This window comes from Salvelinus namaycush, chromosome 2 (assembly GCF_016432855.1).
Source record: "Salvelinus namaycush isolate Seneca chromosome 2, SaNama_1.0, whole genome shotgun sequence".
NCBI classification, from domain to species: domain Eukaryota; kingdom Metazoa; phylum Chordata; class Actinopteri; order Salmoniformes; family Salmonidae; genus Salvelinus; species Salvelinus namaycush.
Window position 1 is genome coordinate 44,960,299 of NC_052308.1, and position 22,736 is coordinate 44,983,034.

The following is a 22,736-nucleotide window of genomic DNA, read 5'->3' on the forward strand; positions in this document are numbered from 1 at the left end:
AAAATTATCCACCCTTATGTAGTGTATTTTGTTTTGTCGGCATTGGGAAATTTTACAGCCAAATTTGCCATTTCCATCAGGCCTATCATGAGTTTCTTTATGTGTCAGGTAATTCATCCCCATGAAATGGTTGGATGGAAACCTGGATATAGAGAGAAAGATGGCAATGTCATCAATAGCCATCATTTTTTTAAATTATTTATTTAACTTAAAATGTACCTGGAAATGAAGTCAACTTAAGCAGAAAAGCTACAAAAAAAAGATACAACAATGTCACATCAAATTAATGTTATATCATTAAAACAAAGTATCGTTTAAAATCAGTTTTAGTCATCTAAAGAATTCGGTGAAGGATGCTAGTTTATCTAACACAATTGTACACTGTTGGGTGTTAATGTTAAAAAGTAGCATATATGCACAGCAAAGCTTAGTTTATTTTAAAGATTTTCTTGACACACGAAATGCATACTCAATCAAAATACCTTTCTCCCAGAGCCGCAGATAACATATTTAGGCCTCTACATGGACATTAAATTATATGACAACAATGTCAAAAATATAGAAATTAGGAACTTTATTCCAATCTTAAACTGCAGGGCTCACTAACTCATCTCTTAATACTCATTCTATTTTTGAATTGCATGTTGTTGGAGTTGCCAGAGGTAGTCGTTGGCGAAGTTCATAATCTGAGTCATGGCGTTCAGTATCAGGATATCCATGTTGTTATCCAGCATCCCCTCCTCGTGGTAGTTCTTCACCGGCAGGATGCAGTTCATGGGAAGGCCTAGCTCATTACTGCAGAGCTCCATCTGAAAAACGGAGACAAAAAGGGCACGATCAGTTTTTCTTGAGTGATGATCATTTAATCATGTCAGCACACCCAAGATTTAATGGCTGACTACATCGCAGACATTGCATTGCGTCAACCGATGGTTGCGTGCCACGTCATCAACTGTGCAGTTGGGCATCAGATTGCCTCATCATATTATATGGTTAGCTGACATGTTAAAACACTTGTCCAGGCAATGTGAAATTTGATCAGGTCTGAGGTCATGTGATTTACCTTCTCTTTGATCGCCTTGCTGTAGAAGATTCTCTTCACATCCTTGTTCACCAGTACACAAGCCTTGTCTGGCATGGTCATGACAACAACTTGAGGAATTTCTGCCATAGAAATTAATATTTAATGAATAGAAGGACTAGCATAAGTAACACTGTATAATGTAATAGTGAAAAGTCAAGCGCTACAGCTGAAAGGTGACAACTGATACCCAGCCGTAGTTGTAGTTACCATTGAGAAACAGAGTTTAAAGAGCGTACTTACTCAGTCTGCTGGCTTCTGCCCTGATGTTCTTCATCTTGTCTATGACATCCTTTGACATGATAGTGAGTTTGTCCGCTGACACAATACTCACCAGGCAGTGAGTTTTGTCACTTAAGCTGGGATTCTGAATGAATTCCTTTTTTTTGTCCGATAATGGGTGGAAAGGATTGAACTGGCCAAGAAAATAAAAGATTTGTTAGTGTGTGTGTGTGTGTGTGTGTGTGTGTGCATGCGTGCGTGCGTGTGTGCGTGTTTGAATTCTGCTTTACCTCATAGCCCTCTGGTAGATGGCCCTTCAGAGCATTGATGATGTCATTAGGGTGCAACCCATTTTGTTGTGTTTCCAGACCCATGACATCATTGAATGCAAAGGGAAGACGTTTTTCTCCTGAACGGCCCTGAATGTAGTGTGTGTCATACTGAAAATAAACATTTTATTTAATAACATTCATATGGAAAGGATCGATACCCTCACACTCAGAAACATGAAAAGCATCCCAAACTGAGGCTCAGAGTCAACAAATACACTGCTCAAAAAAATAAAGGGAACACTTAAACAACACAATGTAACTCCAAGTCAATCACACTTCTGTGAAATCAAACTGTCCACTTAGGAAGCAACACTGATTGACAATAAATTTCACATGCTGTTGTGCAAATGGAATAGACAAAAGGTGGAAATTATAGGCAATTAGCAAGACACCCCCAATAAAGGAGTGATTCTGCAGGTGGTGACCACAGACCATTTCTCAGTTCCTATGCTTCCTGGCTGATGTTTTGGTCACTTTTGAATGCTGGCGGTGCTCTCACTCTAGTGGTAGCATGAGACGGAGTCTACAACCTACACAAGTGGCTCAGGTAGTGCAGCTCATCCAGGATGGCACATCAATGCGAGCTGTGGCAAGAAGGTTTGCTGTGTCTGTCAGCGTAGTGTCCAGAGCATGGAGGCGCTACCAGGAGACAGGCCAGTACATCAGGAGACGTGGAGGAGGCCGTAGGAGGGCAACAACCCAGCAGCAGGACCGCTACCTCCGCCTTTGTGCAAGGAGGAGCACTACCAGAGCCCTGCAAAATGACCTCCAGCAGGCCACAAATGTGCATGTGTCTGCTCAAATGGTCAGAAACAGACTCCATGAGGGTGGTATGAGGGCCCGACGTCCACAGGTGGGGGTTGTGCTTACAGCCCAACACCGTGCAGGACGTTTGGTGACCAAAACATCAGCCAGGAAGCATAGGAACTGAGAAGTGGTTTGTGGTCACCACCTGCAGAATCACTCCTTTATTGGGGGTGTCTTGCTAATTGCCTATAATTTCCACCTTTTGTCTATTCCATTTGCACAACAGCATGTGACATTTATTGTCAATCAGTGTTGCTTCCTAAGTGGACAGTTTGATTTCACAGAAGTGTGATTGACTTGGAGTTACATTGTGTTGTTTAAGTGTTCCCTTTATTTTTTTGAGCAGTGTATATACACGGAGTGTACAAAAAATTTCCACGACAGAATGACCAGGTGAATCCAGTTTAAGTCGTACGTTTACATACACCTTAGCCAAATACATTTAAACTCAGTTTTTCACAATTCCTGACATTTAATCATAGTAAAAATTCCCTGTCTTAGGTCAGTTAGGATAGCCACTTTATCTTAAGAATGTGAAATGTCAGAATAATAGTAGAGAGAACTATTTATTTAAGCTTTTATTTCTTTCATCACATTCCCAGTGGGTCAGAAGTTTACATACACTCAATAAGTATTTGGTAGCATTGCCTTCAAATTGTTTAACTTGGGTCAAATGTTTCGGGTAGCCTTCCACAAGCTTCCCACAATAAGTTGGGTGAATTTCGGCCCATTCCTCCTGACAGAGCTGGTGTAATTGAGTCAGGTTTGTAGGACTCATTGCTCGCAAACACTTTTTCAGTTCTGCGCACACATTTTCTATAGGATTGAGGTCAGGGCTTTGTGATGGCCACTCCAATACCTTGACTTTGTTGACCTTAAGACATTTTGCCACAACTTTGGAAGTATGCTTGGGGTCATTGTCCATTTGGAAGACCCATTTCCAACCAAGCTTTAACTTCCTGACTGATGTCTTGAGATGTTGCTTCAATATATCCACATAATTTTCCTCCCTCATGATGCCATCTATTTTGTGAAGTGCACCAGTCTCAATAGTAGAAAGCTGTTCCTAGTGTGTGTGTGTGTGTGTGTGTGTGTGTGTGTGTGTGTGTGTGTGTGTGTGTGTGTGTGTGTGTGTGTGTGTGTGTGTGTGTGTGTGTGTGTGTGTGTGTACATACAGTACCAGTCAAAAGTTTGGACACTCATTGAAGGGTTTTTCTTTATTATTCCAATTTTCTACATTGTAGAATAATAGTGAAGACATCAACACTATGAAATAACACATATGGAATCATGTAGTAACCAAAGAAGTGTTAAACAAGTCCAAATATATTTTATATTTTAGACTCTTTAAGTAGCCACCCTTTGCCTTGATGACAGCTTTGCACACTCTTGGCATTCTCTCAACCAGCTTCACTTGGAATGCTTTCCAACAGTCTTGAAGGAGTTCCCACAAATTCTGAGCACTTGTTGGCTGCTTTTCCTTCACTCTCTTGTCCAAATCATCTCAAAGCATCTCAATTGGGTTGAGGTTGGTTGATTGTGGAGGCCAGCTCATCTGATGCAGCACTCCATCACTCTCCTTGGTCAAATAGCCCTTACACAGCCTGGAGATGTGTTGAGTCATTGTCCTGATGAAAAACAAATGATAGTCCCACTAAGCGCAAACCAGATGGGATGGCGTATTGCTGCAGAATGCTGTGGTAGTGTGCCTTGAATTCTAAATAAATCAAACAGTGTCACCAGCAAAACACCCCACACCATCATACCTCCTCCTCCATGTTTCACGGTGGAAACCACCCATGCGGAGATCATCCGTTCACCTACTCTGCGTCTCACAAAGACACAGTGGTTGGAACCAAAAATTGCAAATTTGGACTCTTCAGACCAAAGGACAAATTTCCACTGGTCTAATGTCCATTGCTCATGTTTCTTGCCCAAGCAAGTCTCTTCTTCTTATTGGTGTCCTTTAGTAGTGTTTTCTTTGTAGTAATTCAACCATGAAGGCCTGATTCACACAGTCTCCTCTGAACAGTTGATGTTGAGATATCTGTTACTTGAACCCTGTGAAGCATTTATTTGGGCTGCAATTTCTGAGTCTGGTAACTCTAATGAACTTATCCTCTGCAGCAGAGGTAACTCTGGGTCTTCCTTTCCTGTGGCGGTCCTCATGAAAGCCATTTTCTTCTTAGCGCTTGATGGTTTTTGCGACTGCACTTGAAGAAACTTTCAAAGTTCTTTAAATGACTGACCTTCATGTCGTTTCTCTTTGCTTATTTGAGCTGTTCTTGCCATAATATGGACTTGATCTTTTACCAAACAGGGATGTCTTCTGTATACCACCCCTACCTTGTCACAACACAACTGATTGGCTCAAACACATTAAGAAGGAAAGAAATTCCACAAATTAACAAGGCACACCTGTTAATTGAAATGTATTCCAGGTTACTACCTCATGAAGCTGGTTGAGAGAATGCCAAGAGTGTGAAAAGCTGTCATCAAGGCAAAGAAAGGGTGGCTACTATGACGACTCTCAAATATAAAATATATTTTGATTTGTTTCACACTTTTTTTGGTTACTACATGATTCCATATGTGTTATTTCATAGTTTTGATGTCTTCACTAGTATTCTACATTGTAGAAAATAGTACAAATTAAGAAAAACCCTTGAATGAGTAGGTGTATCCAAACCTTTGACTGGTACTGAATATATCATTTATCTTGGGCACAATGCCCCAACGTGCAAAAAGGTGCATAAAGTAAAAATGCAAGACCAACGTTTCGGTTTTTAAGTCAAAGGATATAACTAAGCAGTAGAATACATAATATAACATTTCTACTGTGTTCATTTCTACTTTGTATTCTACTGTGTAGTTACATCCTTTGTATTAATCTAGGCTTTATTATGTCATGTAATCAACTCATTTATGTTTTCTTGATAGCCAGATTTGTGTGCTTTCTTTTGTCTTGTCCATATTCTTTATGCACCTTTTCATATGAAAATATATAAATTATATATATTTGTGCATTTGAGTCTCCAACAGTCCTTTCTATGGTCCTACTTTTACAAAACCTACGCCCCTGTGATTGACTACGTTTTGCATTTAAAAGAGCGCAGACGACCTCTCTTTGTTTCTACAAGTCCCTCATGTCTCTGTTCTGCCTGTTTGTAGCTCATTAAATACTGTATGTCTAAATGTACCAGGATATATTAGGGAGCCATATCCCATGCCATTGTGTCTGTTAAATGTATTAGACACTGCAGCTTACTGTCATGGTGAAGCTTGTGCCAGAGGTAGAAGCTACCAGGGCACTACTTGTTATCCGATTTTGGAAGACATTGTTGACTGAGTTGATGAAGCTGGACTTTCCTGCACCGACTGGTCCATATAGCAGGCATCTGAGCTGACCCACGTCAGGATCACTCAGTTTAAAGCCCCTCAGTGCATCCACCATGTGGTCTCTCTCTCCTTTACTGTCAGAGACAATGAAGAGTACCTGTTACTTCTTGTTTTGTTTACCTGGCCACTGTTTCCAAATGCTAACCTTTTAGCATTTGTGGCACAGATTCAATGCAAAACAGTGGCCATAGACTGCTTATAATTATATACAGAGAAATTGCAAGATAACACCAGGACTTAATTGATTTAAGATGGTGGGAAACTGATATCAGCAATTTAGCATAGCACACTATTCACACAACACAACCCTTGATAGGGATTGTAATGATAGTGGCGCAGCGGTCTAAGCCACTGCATCTTAGTGCTAGAGGCGTCACTACAGACCCTGGTTTGATTCCAGGCTGTATCACAACCGCCTGTGATTGGGAGTCCCATAGGGCGGCGCACAATTGACCCAGGGTCGCCCGGGTCAGTGTTTGGCTGGGGTAGGCCGTCATTGTAAATAAGAATTTGTTCTTAACTGAAAAAATGTAAGGTTAAATAAAATGTAAAAAATAACCAAAACTTTTGTTTTACTTTCTCTCTTTCTCCTTCGTCTTCCATATTTGGTCAGTCGGTACAGTACTTACCTCCAATATGTTTCCCTCCATTGTTTGTCAAATTCTGTGTGACACACATAGAACACATTTAGATTAAATTCACTTAATTATTGTTTTCCACATTCCAATACCCACCATCTCTTACTTTCACATTTTTAATACAATTACACATAATTAATGAGAGTAGGTTTACATTTTATCTAACTCGGCAAGTCAGTTAAGAACAAATTCTTATTTACAATAGCCCACTGTTCCCCAGTAGACCGTCAAGTGCCTTGTTCAGTGGCAGAATGACAGATTTTGACCTTGTCAGCTCGGGGGTTCGATCCAGCAACCTTTCGGTTACCCAACGCTCTAACCACTAGTCTACCTGCCGCCCCTACAGGGTATGTACTATATAAGTAAAGCCTTGGGGCTGTGGTCAATGCATGCGCTAAAACGGTGTAAGCAGGTTCCCAGAACAAGTAAAAAGAATTGGGACTGATGCACTGTGCTTGAACAGAATTTGCACTCACACCTGATATTCACTATCAGTGGTTGACTGTATTTTACAGATATGTCATCTCTCTTACCCTTCTTTGGTGGGGTTGATGGTGGTGCTGGCGTTGATTCTCCTCCACCCATGTTTGCTTTTCTGAGAGGGAATGTAACAGGGTTGGGGTCAATTCCAATTTAATTAGAATTTCAATCTTTCAAGTTATTCAATTGTAATTAGAATGTTTGGACTTCTAATGTTTTCCAATTAATCTGTGGAATTTAATTGGAATTCAGTAATTTTACATTTCCCAGTAAATGGAATGTATCAAACATTGACTGCCGGATTTGTTTTAAATACTTTCAACGTGTATTTCTATAGTTCCAGTATAGGTAGGCTGTTTGACCTAGAGGTCGACCGATTAATCGGAATGGCCGATTAATTAGGGCCGATTTCAAGTTTTCATAACAATCGGTAATCGTCATTTTTGGACACTGATCATGGCCGATTACATTGCACTCCACGAGGAGACTGCGTGGCAGGCTGACTACCTGTTATGCGAGTGCAGCAAGGAGCCAAGGTAAGGTGCTAGCTAGCATTAAACGTATCTTCTAAAAAGCAATCAATCTTAACACAATCACTAGTTAACTACACCTGGTTGATGATATTACTAGTTTATCTAGCTTGTCCTGCGTTGCATATAATCGATGCGGTGCCTGTTAATTTATCTATGAATCACAGCCTACTTTGCCAAACGGGTGGTGATTTAACAAGCGCATTCGCGAAAAAAGCACTGTCGTTGCACCAATGTACCTAACCATAAACATCAACGCCTTTCTTAAAATCAATACACAAGTATATATTTTTAAACCTGCATATTTAGTTAATATTGCCTGCTAACATGAATTTATTTTAACTAGGGAAATTGTGTCACTTCTCTTGCGTTCTGTGCAACAGAGTCAGGGTATATGCAGCAGTTTGGGCTGCCTGGCTCATTGCGAACTGTGTGAAGACCATTTCTTCCTAACAAAGACAGCCAACTTCACCAAACGGGGGATGATTTAACAAAAGCGCATTTGCGAAAAAAGCACAATCGTTGCACAAATGTACCTAACCATAAACATCAATGCCTTTCTTAAAATCAATACACAGAAGTATATATTTTTAAACCTGCATATTTAGTTAAAAGAAATTCATGTTAGCAGGCAATATTAAAGTAGGGAAATTGTGTCACTTCTCTTGCATTCATTGCACGCAGAGTCAGGGTATATGCAACAGTTTGGGCCGCCTGGCCTGTTGCAAACTAATTTGCCAGAATTGTACGTATTATGACATAACATTGAAGGTTGTGCAATGTAACAGCAATATTTAGACTTATGAATGCCACCCGTTAGATAAAATACGGAACGGTTGTAACGGCTGTCGACGTCGTTCTCCTCCTCAGACGAGGAGGAGCATGGATCGGACCAACACGCAGCGAGGTATGTAGACATGATGATTTTAATAATAATAACGAAGACGAAAATACACTAGAACAAACTACAAAACAACAAACGACGTTAAACAGACCTGAACATGAGAACTTACATAACACGAAGAACGCACGAACAGGAACAGACTAAACAAACGAAACAGTCCCGTGTGGTGACGAACACAAACACGGAAGACAATCACCCACAAACAAACAGTGAGAACAGCCTACCTTAATATGGTTCTCAATCAGAGGAAACGTCAAACACCTGCCTCTAATTGAGAACCATATCAGGCAACACATTTAACCCAACATAGAAACACATAACATAGAATGCCCACCCCAACTCACGCCCTGACCAACTAAACACATACAAAAACAATGGAAAACAGGTCAGGAATGTGACAACGGTTCCGTATTTCACTGAAGAATAAACGTTTTGTTTTTGAAATTATAGTTTCTGGATTTGGCCATGTTAATGGCCTAAGGCCCATATTTCTGTGTGTTATTATATTATAATTAAGTCTACGATTTGCTAGAGCAGTCTGACTGAGCGGTGGTAGGCAGCAGCTGGCTCGTAAGCATTCCTTCATCAGCACTTTACTGCGTTTGCCAGCAGCTCTTCGCAATGTTTCATTGCGCTGCCTATCAACTCCCAAGATTAGGCTGGCAATACTAAAGTGCCTATTAGAACATCCAATAGTAAAACGTATATGAAATACAAATGGTATTGAGAGAAATAGTCCTATAATAACTACAACCTAAAAATTCTTACCTGGGAATATTGAAGACTCATGTTAAAAGGAACAACCAGCTTTCATATGTTCTCATGTTCTGAGCAAGGAACTTAAACGTTATCTTTTTTACATGGCACATATTTCACTTTTACTTTCTTCTCCAAAACTTTGTTTTTGCATTATTTAAACCAAATTGAACATGTTTCATTATTTATTTGAGACTAAATTGATTTTATTGATGTATTATATTAAGTTAAAATAAGTGTTCATTGTTCATTCAGTATTGTTGAATGGAGAGGAATTTAATTATTTCTGAATTTAAAGACTGACCTGGAATTTGAATTGAATTAAATAGAATGTACAGAGAGAAATTATTTAATTTGTGGAATTAGAGGCTTATTTTCCTGTGTTTATATATGTATATATATATCCACACTATGAGGTTGGAATAATACGGTGAATTGTGAAAATTACGATAATGTCCTTTTAGTGTAAGGCCGCTTGAGATTTCAGCCTGTTTTGGTTGGATGGAGTGTTGGCCTGCCTGGTGACATCCCCAGGTGGTAAATTAGTTAGTAGACCAATAAGACAAAGCGTTCCGAACCTCTCTGCCAATAACAGCTAGTTTTCAACTCCCCACTCAGACCACTCCCAGACAGTCCTATCACAATTCTTGCTTGAGAAATTGCTTTGCTAAGAAGCTATTTTTTTGTGTTTTAAACCATTTTAATTGATAACAATCACAGAATGGTACTTAATTGTTACCATGAAATGATTTGTTGGTGAGATAAAAACGGATGCATTGGACCTTTAACTCAACCCTAAAACGTAAAAATATTATTTGGGTTGAATAGTATGTCATGTCTGCACTGCAGCTATTAGGGCTGGGTGGATACCAGTATTACAATATTCTTTCCATGGCAAAAAGGAAAATACGAAGCAGACCAAACTCTTTGGTCCTTTAAATACCTGCTGTATGTAAGATGGTGTGCTATAGCTTGGAAAATAAATGCATGTGACTCTGGATGGCAACATAATGATGTTTGTTTCCAACATTAAGGCTGTTTTCCTAAAGAAGTTTAATCTGCTTCATGTTTTGTTTCCTTGCCACGATACTACGGAATATTTTTTTTTTATTATTTCACCCTTATTTAACCATTTAGGCCAGTTGAGAACAAGTTCTCATTTACAACTGCGACCTGGCCAAGATAAAGCAAAGCAGTGCGACAAAAACAACAACACAGAGTTACACATGAACAAACGTACAGTCAATAACACAATAGAAAAATCTATGTGCAGTGTGCGCAAATGTAGAAGATTATGGAGGTAAGGCAATAAATAGGCCGTAGTGGCAAAAAAAGTACAATTTTGTATTAACACAGGAGTGATAGATGTGCAGATGATGATGTGCAAGTAGAGATACTGGGGTGCAAAAGAACAAGAAGATAAATACCAAAATGGGGATGAGGTAGTTGGGTGTGCTGTTTACAGATTGACTGTGTACAGGTACAGTGATCGGTAAACTGCTCTGACAGCTGATGCTTAAAGTTAGAGAGGGAGATATAAGTCTCCACCTTCAGTGATTTTTGCAATTCGTTCCAGTCATTGGCAGCAGAGAACACACCAAAGGAAATGTTGGCTTTGGGAATGACCAGTGAAATATACCTGCTGGAGCGCGTGCTGCTATGGTGACCAGTGAGCTGAGATAAGGCGGGGCTTTACCTAGCAAAGACTTATAGATGACCTGGAGCCAGTGGGTTTGGCGACAAATATGTAGAGGGCCAGCCAACAAGAGCATACAGGTCGCATAGTATTTATTTTACCTTTATTTAACTAGGCAAGTCAGTTAAGAACAAATTCTTATTTTCAATGATAGCCTAGGAACAGTGGGTTAACTGCCTTGTTCAGGGGCAGAATGACAGATTTGTACCTTGTCACCTCAGGGACTTGATATTGCAACTTTTCTGTTACTAGTCCAACGCTCTAACCACTAGGCTACCCTGCCGCCCCAACAAAGTATATGGGGCTTTGGTGACAAAACGGATGGCACTGTGATAGACTACATCCAGTTTGCTGAGCAGAGTGTTGGAAGCTAATTTGTAAATGACATCGCAGAAGTCAAGGATAGGTAGGATAGTCAGATTTACAAGGGTATGTTTGGCAGCATGGGTGAAGGAGGCTTTATTGCGAAATAGGAAGCCAATTCTAGATTTAATTTTGGATTGAAAATGCTTAATGTGAGTCTGGAAGGAGAGTTTACAGTAACCAGACACCTAGGTATTTGTAGTTGTCCACATATTCTAAGTCTGAACCGTCCAGAGTAGTGATGCTAGTTGGGCGGGCGGGTGGTAATCGGTTGAAGAGCATGCATTCGGATTTTACTAGCATTTAAAAGCAGTTGGAGGCCACAGAAGGAGTGTTGTATGGCATTGAAGCTCGTTTGGAGGTTTGTTAACACAGTGTCCAAAGAAGGGCAAGATGTATACAGAATGGTGTCGTCTACGTGGAGGTGGATCAGAGAATCACCAGCATCAAGAGCGACGACATTGATATATACAGAGAAAAGAGTCGGCCTGAGAATTGAACCCTGTGGCTCCCCCATAGAGACTGCCAGAGGACCGGACAACAGGCCCTCCGATTTGACACACTGAACTCTATCTGAGAAGTAGTTGGTGAACCAAGTGAGGCAGAGAAACCAAGGCTATTGAGTCTGCCGATAAGAATGCGGTGATTGACAGAGTCGAAAGCCTTGGCCAGGTCGATGAAGACGGCTGCACAGTACTATCTTTTATCAATGGCGGTTATGATATTGTTTAGGACCTTGAGCGTGGCTAAGGTGCACCCATGACCAGCTCGGAAACCAGATTGCATAGTGGAGAAGGTATGGTGGGATTCAAAATGGTCGGTGATCTGTTTGTTAACTTGGCTTCAGAAGATTTTGGAAAGGCAGGGCAGGATGGATATAGGTCTATAACAGTTTTGGTTGAGAGTGTCTCTCCCTTTGAAGAGGGGGATGACCGTGGCAGCTTTCCAATCTTTGGGGGTCTCAGACGATTTGAAAGAGAGGTTGAACAGGCTAGTAATAGAGGTTGCAACAATTGCGGTGGATAATTTTAGAAAGAGAGTGTCCAGATTGTCTTGCCCAGCTGATTTGTAGGGATCCAGATTTTGCAGCTCTTTCAGAACATCAGCTGTCTGGATTTGGGTGAAGGAGAAGCGGGGGGGCTTGGGCAAGTTGCTGCAGGGGGTGCAGAGCTGTTTGCCGGGGTAGGGGTAACCAGGTGGAAAGCATGGCCAGCCGTAGAAAAATGCTTATTGAAATTATATCGGTGGTGACAGTGTTTCCTAGCCTCAGTGCAGTGGGCAGCTGGGAGAAGGTGCTCTCATAGACTTTACAGTGTCCCAATTGTTGGGGGAATTAGTGCTTTAGTGCATCCTCTAGGATGCAAATTTCTGTTTGAGAAAGCTAGCCTTAGCTTTCCTAACTGACTGTGTATATTGGTTCCTGACTTCCTTGAAAAGTTGCATATCGCGGGGGCTATTTGATGCTAATTTTTATTTAACTATGCAAGTCAGTTAAGATCAAATTCTAATTTTCAATAAAGGCCTAGGAACAGTGGGTTAACCGCCTTGTTCAGGGCCAGAGCGACATTTTTGTTTTACCTTGTCAGCTCAGGGATTCGATCTTGCAACGTTGCAACCTTTCGTTGCAACCTTTCGGTTGCAAGTCCAATGCTCTAACCACTAGGCTACCTGCCGCCCCCACAGTGTGCTAATGCAGAACGCCACGGGATGTTTTTGTGCTGGTCAAGGGAAGTCAAGTCTGGGGTGAAGCAAGGGCTATATCTGTTCTTAGTTCTATATTTTTTGAATGGGGCATGCTTATTTAAGATGGTGAGGAAAGTACTTTTAAAGAGCAACCAGGCATCCTCTACTGACGGGATGAGGTCAATATCCTTCCAGGATACGCTCCTTAAAACACTTCAGCCTGCACGCTGAAGTGTTTTAGGGAGCGTTTGACAGTGATGAGGGGTAGTCGTTTGACTCCGGATCCATTACGGATGCAGGCAATGAGGCAGTGATCGCTAAGATCCTGGTTGAATACAGCAGAGGTTTATTTAGAGGGCAAGTCGGTCAGGATGATATCTAAGAGGGTGCCCATGGTTATCGATTTTGGGTTGTACCTGGTAGGTTCCTTGACAATTTGGGTGAGATTGAGGGCATCTAGCTTAGATTGCAGGACGGCCGGGGTGTTAAGCATATCCCAGTTTAGGTCACCTAACAGTACGAACTCTTAAGATAGATGGGGGCAATCAATTCACATATGGTGTCCAGGGCACAGCTGGGGGCTGAGCGGGGGTCTATAACAAGCGGCAACGGTGAGAGACTTGTTTCTGGAAAGGTGGATTTTTAAAAGTAGAAGCTCGAATTGTCTGGGCACAGACCTAGATAGTATGACAGAACTTTGCAGGCTATCTCTGCAGTAGATTGCAACTCCGCCCCCTTTGGCAGTTCTATCTTGTCAAAAATGTTGTAGTTGGGGATGTAAATTTCAGGGTTTTTGGTGGCCTTCCTAAGCCAGGATTCAGACACGGCTAGGACATCAGGGTTAGTGGAGTGTGCTAAAGCAGTGAATAAAACAAACTGAGGGAGGAGGCTTCTGATGTTAACATGCATGAAGTCAACAAATGAGTGCGCCTGGGGAATGGGAGTGGTGCTGGGGGCTGCAGGGCCTGGGTTAACCTCTACATCACCAGAGGAACAGAGGAGGAGTAGGATAAGGGTACGGCTAAAGGCTAAAGGCTATAAGAACTGGTCGTTTAGTGCTTCGGAACAGAGAGTAAAAGAAGCAGATTTCTGGGCGTGGAAGAATAGTTTCAAGGCATAATGTACAGACAAGTGCATGGTAGGATGTGAGTACAGTGAAGGTAAACCTAGGCACTGAGTGACGATGAGAGAGGTTTTGTTTCTAGAGGCACCAGTTAAGCCAGGTGAGATCACCGCATGTGTGGGGGTGGAACAAAAAGGCTATCTAAGGCATATTGGGTAGGGCTGGGGGCTCTACAGTGAAATAAGACAATAATCACTAACCAAAACAGCAATAGACAAGGCATATTGACATCAGGTAGAGGCATGTGTAGCCGAGTGATCATAGAGTCCAATGAGTAGCAATAGGTGAGTCAGGGAGCCGATTCAGTAGTCGCCACTACGCTAGGTGAGCTGGAGATACGGCGATTCAGACAGCTAGCGGGCTGGGGCTAGCAGATGGACCTTCGGCGACGTCGCACTGAAGAGCCTGTTGAAACCACCTCGGATGATTACGTCGGCAGACCAGTCGTGGTGGATCGGCGGGGCTCCATGTTGGCAGTAAACTGTCCAGGCCAATTGGCAAAAGAGGTATTCTAGCCCAAGAATTAGCTGGTGGACCTCTTCGGCTGGCCGGGAGATGGGCCTAGCTCGAGGCTAGCTCAAGGCTAACTGGTGCTTGCTTCGGGACAGAGACGTTAGCCCAGGCGTAGCCACTCGGATTGCAGCTAGCTAGCTGCGATGATCCGGTGTAAAGGTTCAGAGCTTGCGGTAGCAATCTGGAGATGTGGTAGAGAAAAAGCAGTCCGGTATGCTCTGGGTTGATATCGCACTGTGTAGACTGGCAGGTCTTGACCGAACTGAGGCTGGCTGGTGTCCGAGTTAACAGTGAAGACCGCTAGCAGTGGCTAACTGACTACTAGCTAGTAGCTAGTTGGCTGGCTAGCTTCTGATGGGAGTTCCGGTTCTAAAGTATAAAAATAGCAGATCCATACCACATTGGGTAAGGCGGGTTGCTGGAGAGTATATTCAGTCCGTAGATGGAATGTGAGATAAAAATATATACGAAATATATACGAAAATAAAACTATATTTACACGGGACGGGACAAGATGAAAAAAATGTCCGACTGCTACGCCATCTTGGAATATTGTGATATTAATAGCGTCCCGGCCCTAGTAGCTACACTACATGGCCAGAAGTATGTGGACACCCCTTCAGATTAGTGGATTCAGCTATTTCAGCCATACCCATTGCTGACAGGTGAATAAAATTGAGCACACTGCCATGCAATCTCCATAGGAAACATTGGCAGTAGAATGGCCCATACTGAAGAGATCAGTGACTTTCAACGTGGCACCGTCATAGGATTAAACCTTTCCAACAAGTCAGTTCGTAACATGTCTGCCCTGCTAGAGCTGCCCTGGGCAACTGTAAGTGCTGTTATTGGGAAGTGGACACATCTAGAAGCAACAACGACTCAGCCGCGAAGTGGTAGGTTACACAAGCTCACAGAACGGGACCACGAGTGCTGAAGCGTATAAAAATCATCTGTCCTCGGTTGCAACACTGACTACTGAGTTCCAAACTGCCTCTGGGAGCAACATCAGCACAAAACCTGTTCATCGGTGAGCTTCATGAAATGGGTTTCCATGGCTATGCAGCCGCGCACAAGAATAAGATCACCATGCGCAATGCCAAGCGTCGGCTGGAGCAGTGGAAACACATTCTCTTGAGTGATCATTCACGCTTCACCATCTGGCAGTCTGACTGAAAAATCTGGGTTTGGCGGATGCCAGGAGAAAGCTACCTGCCCCAATGCATAGTGCCAACTGTAAAGTTTGGTGTGGGAGGAATAATGGTCTGGGGCTGTTTTTCATAATTTGGGCTAGGCCCCTTAGTTCCACTGAAGGGAAATCTTACTGCTACAGCATAAAATGACATATTAGACGATTCTGTGCTTCCAGCTTTGAGGCAACAGTTTGAGGAAGGCCCTTTCCTGCGAGGAAAGCGAGGAAAGCGAGGTCCATACAGAAATGGGTTATTGAGATCGGTGTAGAAGAACTTGACTTGCCTGCACAGAGCCCTGACCTCAACCCCATCGAATCCCTTTGAGATGAATTGGAACGCTAACTGCAAGCCAGGCCTAATCGCCCAACATCAATGCCCGACCTCACTAATACTCTTGTGGCTGAATTGAAGCAAGTCCCCGCAGCAATGTTCCAACATCTAGTGGAAAACCTTCCCAGAAGAGTGGAGGCTGTTATTGCAGCAAAGGGGTACGCCATATTAAAAACCTCTTTGGGATATGGGGGCGCTGTTTTCACATTGTAAAAAATCGTTCCCAAATTAAACTGCCTCGTACTCAATTCTTGCTCGTACAATATGCATATTATTATTACTATTGGATCGAAAACACTCTCAAGTCTCTAAAACCGTTTGAATTATATCTGTGAGTAAAACAGAACTCATTTTGCAGCAAACTTCCCGTCAGGAAGTGAAAAATCTGAAATCGAGGCTCTGTTCCAGGGCCTTCCTATTCATTTGCTTGAAATCTATGGATATACATGCACTTCATACGCCTTCCACTAGATGTCAACAGGCAGTGAGAGGTGAAATGGGGTGTATAGCTTGATCTGAGGTCAAACGAGAGCTCTTGGAATGACATGACCCCAAATTTCCTTGTTCAGCATCAGGAGACGTGGAGGAGGCCGTAGGAGGGCAACAACCCAGCAGCAGGACCGCTACCTCCGCCTTTGTGCAAGGAGGTGCACTGCCAGAGCCCTGCAATATGACCTCCAGCAGGCCACAAATCCTCCACGTCTCCTGATGTACTGGCCTGTCTCCTGGTAGCGCCTCCATGCTCTGGACACTACGCTGACAGACACAGCAAACCTTCTTGCCACAGCTCGCATTGATGTGCCATCCTGGATGAGCTGCACTACCTGAGCCACTTGTGTGGGTTGTAGACTCCGTCTCATGCTACCACTAGAGTGAGAGCACCGCCAGCATTCAAAAGTGACCAAAACATCACCCAGGAAGCATAGGAACTGAGAAGTGGTCTGTGGTCACCACCTGCAGAAACATTCCTTTATTGGGGGTGTCTTGCTAATTGCCTATAATTTCCACCTGTTGTCTATTCCATTTGCACAACAGCATGTGACATTTATTGTCAATCAGTGTTGCTTCCTAAGTGGACAGTTTGATTTCACAGAAGTGTGATTGACTTGGAGTTACATTGTGTTGTTTAAGTGTTCCCTTTATTTTTTTGAGCAGTGTATATCCGGACATTCTGGGAAAAAGTTGCTACGTTTTCACAATGTATAACCACGGATTCCAGCTCTAAATATGCACATTTTCGAACAAACCATATATGTATTGTGTAATATGATGTTATAGGACTGTCATCTGATGAAGCTGTGAAGGTTAGTGAATACATTTATATCTTTTGCTGTTTTTTTCGCTATCGCTACCTTTGCGTTGAATGAATGCGGTTGTGTGGTTGGCTATTGTAGTAAGCTAATATAATGCTATATTGTGTTTTCGCTGTAAAACACTTAAAAAATCTGAAATATTGTCTGGATTCACAAGATGTTTGTCTTTCATTTGCTGTACACCATGTATTTTTCATAAATGTTTTATGATGAGTATTTAGGTATTTCACGTTGGTCTCTGTAATTGTTCTAGCTGCTTCGGTGCTATTTGTGATTGTAGCTGCAATGTAAAACTATGATTTATACCTGAAATATGCAAATTTTTCAAACAAAACATAGATTTATTGTATAACATGTTATAAGACTGTCATCTGATGAAGTTGTTTCTTGGTTAGTGACTAATTCTATCTCTATTTGGTCGGTTTTGTGCAAGCTACCTGTGGTGTGAAAGAAATGTCTGTGCTTTTTTGTATTTGGTGGTGAGCTAACATAAATATACGTGGTGTTTTCGCTGTAAAACATTTAAAAAATCGGACATGTTGGCTGGATTCACAAGATGTTTATCTTTCATTTGCTGTATTGGACTTGTTAATGTGTGAAAGTTAAATATTTCTGAAAAATATTTTTTGAATTTCGCGCGCTGCCTTTTCAGTGGAATGTGGGCGGGGTTCCGCTAGCGGAACGTGTGTCCTAGACAGGTTAATCCCCATGATTTTGGAATTAAATGTTCGACAAGTAGGGGTCCACATACTCAAGGATTGGAAACTGTTGCAAATTATGTTAAATGCAGTAATACAACCAGTACAACATACTGTATGTGGAACTATCATTTAACTGCACTCAAATTGATGTCTGTTTTCTTACTCTTTCTGCAGATCTACAATGAGAAAAGAAGGCAGTTCAGCCTGGTAAAGAATTCTCCTTATGAGATGGTGGAGAAGGTAGCGTCAGACATCGAGATGCTACTTGCCAAGAAACGCAAAGCACTTGATGTAAGTACGCAATTTGACTTCTATTTATTTCACAAAAACACTACATTTAGTGGCAGTTTGACACAGATTTAGCTCAGTCCTGGGCTAAAAAGCAAGTTCAATAGTGAACCTCCATTGAAAGTGCTTCTTAAAAACTTCTTATGGCTGAAATCCCGTTAACGGGATCGATTTGACAACAGCCAGTGAAAGTGCAAGGCACTAAATTCAAACAACAGAAATCTCATAATTAATATTCCTCAAACATACAAGTATTATACACCATTTTAAAGATAAACTTGTTTTTAATCCCACCACAGTATCCGATTTCAAAAAGGCTTTACGACGAAAGCATACCATGCTATTATGTTAGGTCAGCGTCTAGTCACAAAAAACACAGCCATTTTCCAGCCATGGAGAGGAGTCACAAAAAGCAGAAATAGAGATAAAATTCATCACTAACCTTTGATGATCTTCATCAGATGGCACTCATAGGACTTCATGTTACACAATACATGTATGTTTTGTTCGATAAAGTTCATATTTATATCCAAAAATCTCAGTTTACATTGGCGCGTTATGTTCAGTAATTGTTTTGCCTCAAAAAAATCTGGTGATTTTGCAGAGAGCCACATCAATTTACAGGAATACTCATCATAAACGTTTAAGAAAGATACAAGTGTTATGCAGAGAATTAAAGATATATGTCACGATCGTCTTCTTGAGAGAGAGAGGACCAAGGCGCAGCGCGTGAAAAATACATCTTCTTTAATGAAGGAAAAAACAAACACTTACAAAATGAACAAAACAAACGATCGTGAAGCTAAACAGAACTAAGTGCACACATGCAACATAGAACATAGACAACACCCCACAAAAGCCTACTGCCTATGGCTGCCTTAAATATGGCTCCCAATCAGAGACAATGAATGACAGCTGTCTCTAATTGAGAACCAATCTAGGCAGCCATAGACATAACTAGACAACATTACTCTACTCTGCCCCATACACATACAACACCCCTAGACACTACAAACACATACATTCCCCATGTCACACCCTGACCTAACTAAAAAACATAAAGAAAACAAAGATTACTAAGGCCAGGGCGTGACAGTACCCCCCCCCCCCCCCCCAAAGGTGCGGACTCCGACCGCACAACCTGAAATAGAAAGGGGAGGGTACGGGGTGGGCCCCATCATGGCGGCGGCTCGGGTGCGGGACGTGGCCCCCACTCCACCATTGTCAATACCCGCTTTGGTAGTCTCCTCCAAATGGCCACCCTCCAAATTAACCCCACCGGACTAAGGGGCAGCACCGGACTGAGGGGCAGCACCGGACTGAGGGGCAGCACCGGACTGAGGGGCAGCACCGGACTGAGGGGCAGCACCGGACTGAGGGGCAGCTCCGGACTGAGGGGCAGCTCCGGACTGAGGGGCAGCTCCGGACTGAGGGGCGGATCCTGGCTGGCGGATCCTGGCTGGCGGATCCTGGCTGGCTGGCGGATCCTGGCTGGCTGGCTCTGGCGGATCCTGGCTGGCTGGCTCTGGCGGATCCTGGCTGGCTGGCTCTGGCGGATCCTGGCTGGCTGGCTCTGGCGGATCCTGGCTGGATGACGGCTCAATGCTGGATGACGGCTCTGGCTGGTCATGGCTGGATGACGGCTCTGGCTGGTCATGGCTCGCTGACGGCTCTGGCTGGTCATGGCTCCCTGACGGCTCTGGCTGGTCATGGCTCGCTGACGGCTCTGGCTGGTCATGGCTCGCTGACGGCTCTGGCTGGTCATGGCTCGCGGACGGCTCTGGCTGGTCATGGCTGGCGGAAGGCTCTGGCTGGTCATGGCTGGCGGAAGGCTCTGGCTGATCCTGTCTGGCGGAAGGCTCTGGCTGATCCTGTCTGGCGGAAGGCTCTGGCTGATCCTGTCTGGCGGAAGGCTCTGGCTGATCCTGTCTGGCGGAAGGCTCTGGCTGATCCTGTCTGGCGGAAGGCTCTGGCTGATCCTGTCTGGTGGAAGGCTTTGGCTGCTCCTGTCTGGCGGAAGGCTCTAGCGGCTCCTGTCTGGCGGAAGGCTCTGAAGGCTCATGGCAGACGGGCGGCTTTGCAGGCTCATGGCAGACGGGCGGCTTTGAAGGCTCAGTACAGATGGGCAGTTCATGCGGCGCTTGGCAGACGGACAGTTCAGACGGCATTGGGCAGACGGCCAGTTCAGGCGCCGTTGGGCAGACGGGCAGTTCAGGCGCCGTTTTGCAGACGGGCAGTTCAGGCGCCGTTGGGCAGACGGGCCGTTCAGGCGCCGCTGGGCAGACGGCAGATTCTGGCCGGCTGAGACGCACTGTAGGCCTGGTGCGTGGTACCGGAACTGGAGGTACCGGGCTAAAGATACGCACCTTCAGGCTAGTGCGGGGAACAACAACAGGGCACACTGGACTCTCAAAGCGTACTATAGGCCTGGTGCGTGGTACCGGCACTGGTGGTACCGGGCTGAGGGCACGCACATCAGGGCGAGTACGGGGAGAAGGATCAGTGCGTACAGGGCTCTGGAGACGCACATGAGGCTTGGTGCGTGGTGCCGGAACTGGAGGCACTGGGCTGGATACACGCACCACAGGGAGAGTGCGTGGAGGAGGAACAGGGCTCTGGAGACGCACTGGAAGCCTGGTGCGTGGTGTAGGGACTGGTGGTACTGGGCTGGAGCGGGGAGGTGGCTCAGGAAATACCGGACCGTGCAGGCGTACTGGCTCCCTTGAGCACTGAGCCTGCCCAACCTTACCTGGTTGTATACTCCCCGTCGCCCGACCAGTGCGGGGAGGTGGAATAACCCGCACCGGGCTATGTAGGCGAACCGGGGACACCATGCGTAAGGCTGGTGCCATGTAAGCCGGCCCGAGGAGACGCACTGGTGGCCAGATGCGTTGGGCCGGCTTCATGACATCCGGCTCAACGCTCAATCTAGCCCGGCCGATACGAGGAGCTGGTATGTACCGCACCGGGCTATGCACACGTACAGGAGACACCCTGCGCTCTACTGCGTAACACGGTGTCTGCCCGTACTCTCGCTCTCCACGGTAAGTACAGGGAGTAGGCGCAGGTCTCCTACCTGACTTCGCCACTCTCCCTTCTAGCCCCCCCCCCCCCCCCCCCCCAAGAAATTTTTGGGGTTTACTCACAGGCTTCCTTGCTAGTCCCGTACCCTCATAACTCCGGTTCCTCTCTCCGGTTGCCTCTGCTCTCCTAATCGCCTCCAGCTGTTCCCATGGGAGGCGATCTCTTCCAGCCAGGATCTCCTCCCATGTATAGCAACCCTTGCCTTCCAAAACATCCTCCCATGTCCACGAGTCCTGTTTTTTTTTCCTTTGTTGTTGGTTCCTCACACGCTGCTTGATCCATGGTTGGTGGGGTGTTCTGTCACGATCGTCTTCTTGAGAGAGAGAGGACCAAGGCGCAGCGCGTGAAAAATACATCTTCTTTAATGAAGGAAAAAACAAACACTTACAAAATGAACAAAACAAACGATCGTGAAGCTAAACAGAACTAAGTGCACACATGCAACATAGAACATAGACAACACCCCACAAAAGCCTACTGCCTATGGCTGCCTTAAATATGGCTCCCAATCAGAGACAATGAATGACAGCTGTCTCTAATTGAGAACCAATCTAGGCAGCCATAGACATAACTAGACAACATTACTCTACTCTGCCCCATACACATACAACACCCCTAGACACTACAAACACATACATTCCCCATGTCACACCCTGACCTAACTAAAAAACATTAAGAAAACAAAGAATACTAAGGCCAGGGCGTGACAATATACTTCTCCTTAATGCAACCGCTGTGTCAGATTTCAAAAAAGCTTTACGGCAAAAGCACACCATGCAATAATCTGAGTACAGCGCTCAGCCGCCATACAGATGATACAGCCGCCATGATGTGGAGTCAACAAAAGTCAGAAATAGCATTATAAATATTCACTTACCTTTGATGATCTTCATCGGAATGCACTCCCAGGAATCCCAGTTCAACTATTTTTTTCTTTATTTTGTCCGATAGTCCATAATTTATGTCCAAATACCTCCTTTTTGTTTGCGCGTTTAGTCCAGTAATCCAAATCCACTAAGTCCAGACGAAAAGTCAAAAAAGTTATATTACAGTTCGTTGAAACATGTCAAACGATGTATAGAATCAATCTTTAGGATGTTTTTATCATAAATCTTCAATAATGTTCCAACCGGACAATTCCTTTGTCTTTAGAAATGTAAGGGAAGTCCCCCCCCAATTGTACAAAATAACATGGCAACTTATTGGCACCGAGCGCAGCATATACACGATGGACAAGTACACTACTTCTGGCGGTGTTTCATCCAAAGTTGATGGCAAATGCCATATTGCAAATGAGCTG

At 43.9% G+C, this 22,736-nt stretch overlaps 1 protein-coding gene across 1 annotated transcript in view; it reads right to left on the bottom strand.

The window, feature by feature from the left end:
- Positions 1 to 225: 225 nt before the first annotated feature.
- LOC120026206 (interferon-induced protein 44-like) overlaps positions 226 to 22,736 on the bottom strand; it is a 31,701-nt gene continuing 9,190 nt past the window's right edge. Inside the window, exons 2-8 of the mRNA XM_038971032.1 lie at positions 7,013 to 7,074; positions 6,471 to 6,504; positions 5,711 to 5,915; positions 1,594 to 1,743; positions 1,325 to 1,496; positions 1,064 to 1,164; positions 226 to 809 (exon numbers count right to left, since the gene is read on the bottom strand). Of these exons, the coding sequence (XP_038826960.1) occupies positions 627 to 809; positions 1,064 to 1,164; positions 1,325 to 1,496; positions 1,594 to 1,743; positions 5,711 to 5,915; positions 6,471 to 6,504; positions 7,013 to 7,064 (897 nt within the window). The 5' untranslated portion in view covers positions 7,065 to 7,074 and the 3' untranslated portion in view covers positions 226 to 626. The remainder of the gene's footprint in view (positions 810 to 1,063; positions 1,165 to 1,324; positions 1,497 to 1,593; positions 1,744 to 5,710; positions 5,916 to 6,470; positions 6,505 to 7,012; positions 7,075 to 22,736) is intronic.